The 11239-nt window shown below is 43.8% G+C and overlaps 1 protein-coding gene across 3 annotated transcripts in view; it reads left to right on the forward strand.

The window, feature by feature from the left end:
• Positions 1-11239, forward strand: part of LOC105480038 (phosphatidylinositol-5-phosphate 4-kinase type 2 alpha) — a 177162-nt gene that overhangs the window by 141201 nt on the left and 24722 nt on the right. For all 3 annotated transcript variants that reach the window (XM_011738478.2, XM_011738476.3, XM_071070392.1), the window contains one exon: positions 5530-5568. In XM_011738478.2, the coding sequence (XP_011736780.1) occupies positions 5530-5568 (39 nt within the window). The remainder of the gene's footprint in view (positions 1-5529; positions 5569-11239) is intronic.

Consider the following 11239-nt stretch of genomic DNA (forward strand, 5'->3'; position numbering starts at 1 on the left):
CCAGGCATTGTTCTAGGTGCTGGAAATAACGGTATGAATAAACCAAACTTGCACTCAGGGAGCTGACATTCTGGTGGCTAAAGACAGGTGGTAAGTAAAAGTAATAAGGTAGTCATAGAGCATACCCAGAAGTGGTAAGTGCTATAGACAGAATTGAAAGAAGGGGGGAGTTTTAAATAGGACTGTCAGGGAAGGTTCCCCTGAGAAAGATGACATTGGAGCAGACTTGAAGGAGATGAGGAAATGAGCTGAGGAAGAATGTTGCTGGTAGAGGGAACTGTAGGTATAGAGACCATTTCAAAGGCTTGGAGAGAAAGGGGGTCCCCTGGAAATTCTGAGAGTAGAGCGACATAATCTGGCTTCTGGTATCACCAACTCAGGGGAGAATGTTCAAATTAGGGGCTGAAAAACTGACTTGCCTGAATGCCAAATCCTACTTGAAGGACTCTTTTTTTTTTTTTTTTTTTTTTTTTTTGAGACAGAGTCTTCCTCTGTTGCCCAGTCTGGAGTGCAGTGGCACAATCTTGGCTCATGGCAACCTCTGCCCCACTGACTCAAGCAATTCTCCCACCTCAGCCTCCCAAGTAACTGGGACCACAGGCATGCACCACCATGCTCAGCTAATTTTTTGTATTTTTGGGTGGAGACAGGATTTTACCATGTTGCCCAGGCTGGTCTTAAACTCCTGAACTCAAGCAGTCCACCCACCTTGGCCTCCCAAAGTGCTGGGATTATAGGCATGAGCCACGGCGCCTGGCTGGGCCAATTTTATAAATACATTTTTATTGGAATACCGCCATGCCCATTGTTTCTGTGTTGTCTGTTGCTACTTTTGTACTGTAATGGCAGAGTTGGGTAGTTACCACGGAGACCATTTGGGACCACAAAGCCTAAAACATTTACCCTCTGACTCTTTGCAGAAAAAGTTTGCCAAACTCTGGTCTCTGACATTTGGTTCTCAAGTTTTTTGGTCTCAACGCTTTCACACTCTTAAAAGAGGACCCTCAAAAGCTTTTGCAGATGTGAGTTGTGTCTGTGGATATTTACAGTATTAAAAATTAATATAAGAAATATTAGAATATTTAGTTTATTTTAAAATGAGCAAACCATTACATGTTAACATTTTTATGAAAAATAACTATTTTCCAAAAGCAAAAACATTAATGAGACAAGTAGCATTATTTTACATTTTTGCAAATCTCCATAATATCTTGACTTAATGTGAGACAGTTGGAATGTCATATCTGATTCCACTGTCAGTCTGTGCGGTGTTATGCCGCTGAAGTATGTGAAGAAAATCTGAACTCACACAATAATGAAGTTTGGAAAGTTGTTAAAGCATGTTTAACAACTTTTTTGGATAATTGTAGATATTCTTCGTTGATACTATACCATAGCTTGACAAGAGGTAATTTCTCAAAGCTTAGTTACATTATGAAATCTGAAATCACATCAATGAACTTTCTGAACTCTTCATCAAAATCCATTGGTCTGTTTGCATGCATTGTTCTGAATGTGTGACTTTGTCAAGGCATGCACTTGCCATTTGGAACATATTGGTTCACTGAGTTATGTGCCTCTTCCAAATATTGACACATTTCATTATGCAGTATCAAGCAGTCATAACACTGTCACCACCAATGTCATCAGAAAAGTCTTTTACATATTGGGAAGCTGTCAGACCCAGGGTGGGGGATATAAGTTTTTTAAAAATGGGTTTTTTACTTGGAATCTCACATTTTGTCACTGGCCACAAGCCCTGTCAGTTTTCTGTGAAATGACCGCATGTGGCAAGCACCCCAGCATACAGGCGAGCCTAGCAGCTTCATTCATTTTGTAGCAAACATCAGTCACATGCCCAGATCTGAATAAACATAGACTGTCATTGTTTTTTCAAGTAAAAGTGTTGTTTCATGAAAAAGATGGGCCGGGCGCGGTGGCTCACGCCTGTAATCCCAGCACTTTGGGAGGCCGAGGCGGGCGGATCACAAGGTCAGGAGATCGAGACCACGGTGAAACCCCGTCTCTACTAAAAATATAAAAAATTAGCCGGGCGCGGTTGTGGGCGCCTGTAGTCCCAGCTACTCGGGAGGCTGAGGCAGGAGAATGGCGGGAACCCGGGAGGCGGAGCTTGCAGTGAGCCGAGATCGCGCCACTGCACTCCAGCCTGGGCTGGGCGACAGAGCGAGACTCCGTCTCAAAAAAAAAAAAAAAAAAAAAAAAGAAAAAGAAAAAGGTGGCTAGTTCAGCTCATAACTCAAACCATCACGAAAACAGTTAAGAAACCATTCCTTCTTTATAAACAGAAGTGCTTTATGTATACTTCCCGCACAGAATACTGGAAAGACGTGTATTCCTGGGTCTAGATTTGATACATTTAATTTTATGCTTTCATGTGTTTACTAGATGCCTGCTTGTAGGAGACACCATCTTAGCCAGAGGTTCAGCAACTCGTACACAGCTCACAAGTCGTAAAACCAGGATGTGTGGCTTCAGTGGTTTCTGAAATGACGCTGGGTTTCTTTGGTGATGATGGTTTTTTTTCATTGGTGTGTTTTTTTAAATCACAGACGCTACTAATACCCATTGGTGCCACTGTTTGACTTATGCTAAACTGCTAGCAGTTCTTCCCACCATTGTTTTTGCAGTATTTATACACATATCAAGATGGTGAAAAAGGCAAATAATGTCTCAGTACTATTATAAAAATAGTTTTGACTTTGTGTAGTTTTGGTTTCAGGACCCCAGGGTCTGAACCATACTTTCAGAAATGCTAGTCTAAGTGAAGGAAATGGTCTAGTTTCCTAACCTCTTGTCCTGGTCTTGTCTCCTAACCTCTGAAGTCCCCACACACTGGATCTACTTCCCAAATACACCCTTGTCCTGTCCTGCCTCAAAGTCTTAGCCCAAACAAGCCATTTTGTGCCCCCGGAATTCCCCCTGGGGAAGTCCCAGCCGCCCTCCAGGGCCCTCGCCAGCACCAGCTCTTTCCTGAAGCCTTGGTGGTGCTACTCAGGGCGCACAGGACTCTGTCTGACTTTCCCGGAGAAGAAAGCCAGAGTGACCTCTAAAGTCACATGTTATTCTTTTATGACTTGTTGACCTTGTGTAAGTTGCTGAACCTCTATGACCCTCTGTCTCTTCATCTATTAAAACAGGGATAATTTTACCTACATTTGCAGGGATGTTTTGAGGATTACATAAGATACATATGTGTCGTGTCCAGCATGAGGCATGGCATATGGGAGGTAATGAATCTTGGTTGCCTCATTCATTCTCCTGATGTGTAAGTGCCTCAAGGGCAAGTGTTTTATTCTACTTAACTGTGTGTTTTTGTTTTTGTTTTTGTTTTTGTTTTTGTTTTTTAATCCCCCTGCAATGCCTAAGAGAGCGCCTCGGACAAGTAGGCATCTGGTAAACATATCTTGGAGTAAATTATACTTGGAGATTGAATCTTCTAATTTTAATTTGCCTTGCTTTTCACAATTTCGTCTCCCTTTCTGGCTTGTGGCATAGATAAACTCTGTTCTTGCCAGTGCTCTCAGTTGTGATGGAACCTGTACATCTGGCATCATTTCATGGCTTAAACTCTTGGCCTTCCTTTTCTATTTTTGTTATCATTTTTTTATTGTGAATTAATTTAAACTTGGATGAGTTTTGTGTTTTGTTGTTCCCAAGCTAATGATCAACATTTACATACAGATGAAGCTTCCCTGAGAATCAGAAGCAGGGTGGATGCTATTGTAGGAGGGAGTACACACACACACACACCCCCCCAACAACTTGGTTAAGAATTCAAAGCAGAATAGTTTCTTCCTGTACCCAGCAGCATAGGCAGTGCTCAAGTATTACAAATGTCCCAATGTTAAAAAAGTATTTGGGAACACTCTTTGTTAAAAATCAGTGTGTAAAGGTAGCTACTTGTGATCCATATTCAGGAATCCCTAAAGGAAGGAAAGTAGACCATGGCGAGTAACAGTTGCTGGGCATGGCTGTGCAGAGGGGCTCGCGCTGTGGTCATAGAATGGGTTCTCAGGTTTGCCTTCATGAATGGTTCACATTATCCATCTCCATCTGATGGGTTAGCTTTGGGCTGCTCTGACTCGCCCCAAGAAACATTAACATTTTCCTGGGCCAGCAGCAGCGTCCCTTGGATCTTCCAGTCCTGAGGACACTGAGCACCAGGGGGATGGAAGATCGGCCCTGGGGAGACCCCCCAGCCTGGTCTTGGCTCTCTTCCCCAATGTGAGGAGTCTCTTCCGTTCAAGTTTCCGTATCTGTGAATTGCAGGAAGCACACATCCTAGTCAGTGCCTGAGCTGCTCGATGAAAGCCAGTAATCAAAACTTTTGATTTCTTTGCAGGTGGCCAATCTAAAAGCCACTTTCACTTTTCCAAAGTCAACTGTAAGTTCATTTAATGAATGGCTAACCCAGGTAACCCAGAGCAATAGATGTCTATTCATCAGGTGGGCGAGAAGCAAGTGCCTTAGCTGACCTCATGGTAGTTAGGGGTGTCCAGTGCAGGAGGGGAAGGGAGCCCAGGAAACTGGCCTGTGATTCATCTCCAGCCATTTATGCAGTAAACACAGGACATCTGCTGTGTACGAGACACTGTGGTTGTCATCCATACTTAGGAATTCACCGGACCATTTGTTTCCCACCTTTTCTTTTGAATTAAAATCTTCCACAAGCCATGGGAAGTTTCTCTGCTTGGACTCTACCCCTAAAAGCCTCCCCGTCAGCCTCTGAGGTGGACTCAGGTCATCCTACACAACCCAGAGTTCTAAGGCAGAGTTTTGAACACCACTACAGTAGAGCACAAACTGCTGAGATCAAGGGCCATGTTTTCCTCCACTTTGTACCTCTGCACTCAGCATAGGGCCTGGCACAAAAGAGGTACAAATAACTGTGTGTCTTTGAAGGAAGCTCCAAAGTAAATGGGGTCAGAGAGTGGCTGCGGAGGACTCATGTATAGCACGTAAGGAAAGAGTGTTCATCAGTAACTCTTAAGACGGGAGAAAACAATGAGTGTTGCAGAAAAACGTCAGCAGGCGAGGATGTGCCCACATCTGGAAGACGTAATGCAGGGAAAGAGGCACTTAACGCCCTGAGGTCCCACCACAGCCAGCTAGTGGGACTCTTCTTTAAGATAACAAGACTATTTCTGGCAGTTGATACAAGGAAGAAAGTGTGGGGCTGATCCAGTGTTGAGTAAATTATTGCTCAAGTAAGTGGTAGTCAGGTTTTCTAACTTCTAGCAGCTGGACAAGAACCACAGACACACAGGTGAGCATGATAGAGTCAGGGCTGGAGACGCGGCCAGTGGCCAAGAATACCTGCAGAGAGGGGGCATAGGCCGGACAGAGAGCCACGGTCAGGGAGGGGTGAGAAGCCCATTCCAGGTGGGCTGCGAAGCAGAGCAGGTGCTGAGCTGGCTCTTTGCTCCGCCCAGAGCCATTTTCATATTTTCCACGTGTGAAACCCAGTGCCTCCCATGTGCATGTTTTTATTATTTCTTTGTGTTTCAGGGCTCTACAGTGGCTAGAGAAGCTAGTGACAAAGAAAAGGTAAGTACCTTGCTGTATGTCTCCCCGAGTCCTGGGGGCATGATCACACACTCCCAAGTACCTTTACTCTTTCCTTCTAGTCTCCTACCCCTGCCATTGCGATTCTTCCTGTTCCCTTCTGCTGCCACCAGCGAGAAACACTTTATTGACCCAATGAGAGTTCTACTTCATTTCTCTTCATCAAATTGTTGAATAGTGAAATAGTTATTTGTTGCAAGCATGATTGGAAGGAACATTCCACATGGAACTTGCTCTTGAAAAACACAGCCACCATTGCAGTAAACTTACAATCTAAAATGGCACTGACAGCTGAGAGCGCGTTCCTGTGGGTCAGGGAACCAGGACCTAACACCGTTTCACGAATATCAAACCGAATGTGACCCTGAATATGCTTCTTTGCATCTCTGAGTCTGCTTTCTCACCTGTAGAATGTTGGCTTGGATGAGCCTTAAACTCCTTTCCAACTATTAAGACATGATTCAAGTATTTTTTGCCTAAAAAAATAAGGATAAGAAGACTGCATCTCTTTTTCTCTTTTCCTTTTTCTCTTTTCCTGGCTTATTGGACCTTAGGTAGTATTTGAGCCACATTTAGTTTACTATGCAAGATTATAGACAGAGTCAACTTGAAGGATTGGTTTGAGTAGGAATTTAGAAAGTAGCTTCCTGGATGTAAACCTAAACTAACCCAAGTCAACACATGCTTATGTAAAGGTTACATGTGTATTCTTAGTTATGCCTGCCTGTCACCTTGGGAAATGCCTTTTTCTTAACTATTCCATTTGAAAACAGAGCTCAAGGTTATTGTTTCTTTTAGAATGATAGCAGTTTTGAGTTAAATTTTACAGATTTGCAAATCTGCTTTTGTTTATTCATTCAGAGGTGTCTGAATATTTTTGTGGCTACTATCCTAGCTTCAGGAGCTAAAATAACAAGACACACAGATCTAGCAGGGGATGCAGACCTTAAATAGGAAATGATGTTATCATGGGGTGAACACTCGGATGGGACACTCAGAGAGCTGCAGAGCACGTAGCAGGGGCCCCTGGCTCAGGCTGGGCAGGGTCAAGGAAGCGCTTCCTGGACCAGGTGATGTCCGGAAACCTGAAGGATCAATAGGAGTTAGTCAGAGGAAGGGCAGCAGGTGCGAGGGCGTGAGAGTCAGGGTGGGGAGCATTTGGTGCATTTGCTGCAGGGAGAGAGGAGGCCGCGGAGGGAAGGAAGCCAGACCTGTCAGAGAGACTGATGAAGTAGCCCGGAGAAGATGGCTGGCCTGAGCTGGGATGTGGTGGAAGGGGATGAATTACAGGGAAGACGAATATACAGAACTGAGGGACTGAGTGCCAGAGGTGCCAGGGAGTGTGCATAGAGGAAAGGGGGTTAAGGAAGACCCCTTAGTTACTGGTTTAGGCAGTTAGGTAGGCAGGTGTTCATTCCACTCCTTAAAATAGCAAACAAGAGCAGGAGGAGGAGTTTGAAATGTCAGTGTGGCGTCAGAACAGATATCCAGTCGGCACAAGAGGCTGCACAGGGGCTTTCAGCTGAAAAAAGAGTGTGGGAATCCTCCCTGGAAGGACGGTCGCAGAGACAGGGAAGTGGGTGAGGTCACCCAGGAGGAATGTGTGGAGAAGAGAAGCATGTCTAGAACAAGCCCAGCAGAGCCAGGAGACACTGGGTCACTCACTCAGATATTGAATGTCTGTGACGAGCACACACTCTGCCAAGCATTTTAAGAAATGCCTCGTGGAACAAGGCTGTTGTAGTCCCCATCCTCGTGAAACTTTCACTCTAGTCATCTCCCAGGAACCAGAGGAAATGAACTTCCCAGCATTAGATGCTTTCGCGAGGCCAGGTAGGGATAAGAATAGAGAGTTGTCCAGGGACGTATCCACAGGGAAATCACTGGGGACCTGGTCAGTGAGGGTGGGTGGGGACCAAAGCCAGATTGCAGCAGGTGAGGAGAGAAGGAAATGGTGGAGGCTTCTTTGGCCATTTGCCCTTTTACTGTACATCAGTAAATGCACATTTTGAGATTTCAACGTTCGTGTAAACCCCTTCTAAGGCACCGGCTTTGGCCAGAAGAGGCAGAAACAGTGACTGTCGACTTCCATGCTGCCGTGAGTGAATGTTTCTTCCAGGTACTGAAGACTGAGCAGGTATTTCAGTTTTAGCCCATGAGAAGCTCAGAGGCTAAATCTGATTGAGGTTTCCTCCTTGGAGGAAATACCAGAGGTGTACAGAGCCACACATGCTCTTCAGCATCGTACGACAGGCCAGCCCCTGAGTCACATGATGCCGCATGTTGGTGGCTCTATTTTTACTTTCTTCCAAAGTTCCTTGGGACTGCCACTAGCAGGATTTTTTCCTTCATTCATTTTGATTTCTTCAGGTTCAGTCAGCAAGGGCTTGGTCTGCTCTGACGTAAACACTGCCAACAAGGACAGTTACAGCTAATGGTGTGGTTGCTGCTGAAGCCTAAATCATAAAACAAGGGCACACAGAAAGGAAAGAAAACCGCATGTGTTTGACTTCCTATAGTTGTAACGGTCCTTGCGAAGCAGGACATTCACTTCCTATCTTCCTTTCCACTGTTCCACCTATAGGACTTAACACGCTTTCCAGAAACCCATGGCATGAACCAGAGCTCACTGCCCTCCTCACCAAAAAATGGTTAGCCCCTTTATTGGTGTAGCTTTCTATGAAAAGAGAATAATAGAATTTGTTTGAACGAGAACTCATCTTTCCAGGACTCTGCTAGCATGTTTTTATCCTGTATCTAATATGAACATGTAACCATCATTCCTTGAAACATCTCCCTAGGAGGTAGGCTTAGAGACAGTCACAACTGGCACTGGTTGAGTATAGACTATATGCCAGACCACTTTAAATTGTACATGAATTATGTCATGTCATCCTTACAGTCACCGGATGAGATTGGTGCTGTCATTACTTCCTTTGAGTGGATGAAGTTGCGTAACTGACAGGTTTAGTAACTTCATCCAGGGTCCTACAGTTAGGAAGTGACAGTGCCAGGGTTTGAGCTTGGGGTCACCGGCACCAGAGCACGTATTTCTAACCACTATGCCACACTGCCTTGTAAATGTTTAGGAGTTCATGTCTCTCCTTTCCTTTAACGGCATATCAAAAAGTCATGTTAATCCCATTAATTGTGAAAATGAGGAAAAAGTTACTGCGTTGACAAAAACATTGTTTCAGAGTTAAATATGGCGCTGAAACAGTTGATTCTAAAACTTGATTTTTTTTCTAAAGTAGTAAAATAAATTATTTGGTTTCATACTATGTTAGCAAAACAATTTGTATTTCCTCTATTTGAAGAGCTTGAGCATTTGTGCTCATACTTTCAGATGTACATATTTGTAAAACTTGTACATGCAATGCAGTCTTTATCACTGTGTCTTACACTGTGCAAACATGAGAATTGTCTGCACAGTTGCCCTGAGGAAGAATCAATGCCCTAGCCTTCTTTTTGGGGTTGAGGTGTCTAATAACTCTTATTCCGGAAGACAGAGGCTGCATAAAGCCACCCCACCCACCTTTCTGTATTAGAAATGCTCACTTGGGAAGGGAGAGAGGAAATAGCTTGAAGATGTGGAATGTCATTGGTAAATGATGGAGAGTGTACCTGCCTTGACAGCAGGGTGGAGATCAAAATGTACCTTCATTCACACACAGTAAAAGGGCAAATGGCCAAAGAAACAGCCACCATTTCCTTTTCTTCTCCTCACTTCATCACCTGCTGAAATCTGGCTCCCACCCACCCTCACCGACCACGTCCCCAGCGATTTCCCTGGGGATACATCCCCCAGACAAGGGAGGGAGGAGGCATTTGAAATGTCAGCGTGGCGTCAGAACAGAGAGATCCACTAGGCACAAGAGGCTGCACAGGGGGTCTCAGCTGAAAACAAAGGGCTTGGGAATCCTCCCTGGAAGGACGGTCAGCAGAGACAGGGAAGTGGGTGAGGTCACCCAGGAGCAGCGTGTGGAAAAGAGAAGCGTGTCTAGAACGAGCCCAGGGGAAAGTCGTCATTCGTGACTTGGTAGAGATCATGCCTCTCTCTGATACGGCAGTGTTTTGTATAATCTAGAAACGTTTATTAAACTGAAATAGATCAAATAAAACGTATTAATAGAGCCAAACTCTTAAAAACATTTTTAACTTTAAAAAACGTCTTTGCTTTCCCTTTTCTGCCAACTTTTGGGTTTTTTCCATGATCAGTTCAGAGTTTTCACTCTTCCACAAGGCATACCATTCATTGCGTTCACAAATCATAAAAATGCTCCTTTTTATGATCAGACGTTGGGGGAAAAAATGCTATCAAAACAATCTACTGGTTCCTCTGGTTTGAAATATTTGGGGAAGGCTAAAAATACTTATTTTCTACATTTTAGCCTTTTATAAATGAAATGATTTGCAAGAATATTATTTTCATTGCTATTATATATAACTATATTCCTTTCCAAATGACCGTTATGGTACAAAGAACAATCTTTCTAGAGGACTGGACCTGCTGGCTCACACCTATAATCCCAACACTTTGGGAGACTGAGGCTAGAGGGATAGCCTGAGCTCAGGAGTTCAAGACCACCCTGGGAAACATAGCGAGACCCCCAACTCTACAAACAATACAAAAATTAGCTGGATATGGTGGTGCACACTTGTGGCCCCAGCTACGTGGGAGGATTGCTTGAACTCAGGATGTCGATCACGGCTGCAGTGAGCCGTGTTCACACCACTGCATTCCAGCCTGAGTGACAGCAAGACCCTGTCTCAAAAAAAAAATCTGCAGAGAGAATCTCTGGTGACATAGCTTAATTAGTAATCTCAATTCTTATTCTTCCCAGGTTTCCTTTCATGAGTCATTATAACTGTTTTAATTTTCCATACTTTTAACTTGTTGATGACAAGTTTTGAAACTGTCATTTCAAATATTTAGCGATATAGGTGCAGACAAGTCCCATCCCTTAGATTTTAGCTTGACATGTAATTAGTGTGATTTGTATTAGCATAATCATGAAGATGGAACTGAAGGAAATAAGTTATATTCTAACAATGGAATCACTTTCATGGCAACAAGTCTCAGAACATGCATGTACAGATGTCTTGAGGTTTTTTTTTTAAGAGCAGAACAGTGCTTTAAAAAAAATAACCATTGTCAAATTCTGACAGCTGCTATGACTTGTTTTATTCTTTAATTCTTTCCTTTTTAATGGAAGGGCATCTCCCATTCATGGCTCCAGCAGTTTCGCCTCCTCTAAATGAGACAGAGAAATGCGAACCTCCCTGGTGGTCGATCTTTTCACAGCTGCGCTGCAATTCCAGTGTGACATCAAATTAGTAATTATAGCCGAGCAGGCTGCTTTTTACAAATGACAGTCTTAGCATGCTGCCTGCTAGCGAGCGACTCAGCAGGGGACCTAGGGAAGTAAAAGAAAACATAACTGGACTCACTTGATTTCTGGGGGGTTTGACCTGACTCTTTAAAAAGCCATGTTCTTGAGAGAGAGAGTCCTGGGGATTTACACAAATATGCGTTTTGTTCATCATCCTGCACAGTTCTTCTCAAAAGTCATGTCTGATTTTATTAGGTAAAGTAAAGCGTGTGTAACGGAGCCGTAGGGTCACAATAAGAAGATTCCTTTTAACATACAGC

This window comes from Macaca nemestrina, chromosome 9, assembly GCF_043159975.1.
Source record: "Macaca nemestrina isolate mMacNem1 chromosome 9, mMacNem.hap1, whole genome shotgun sequence".
Taxonomy (NCBI): Eukaryota; Metazoa; Chordata; class Mammalia; order Primates; family Cercopithecidae; genus Macaca; species Macaca nemestrina.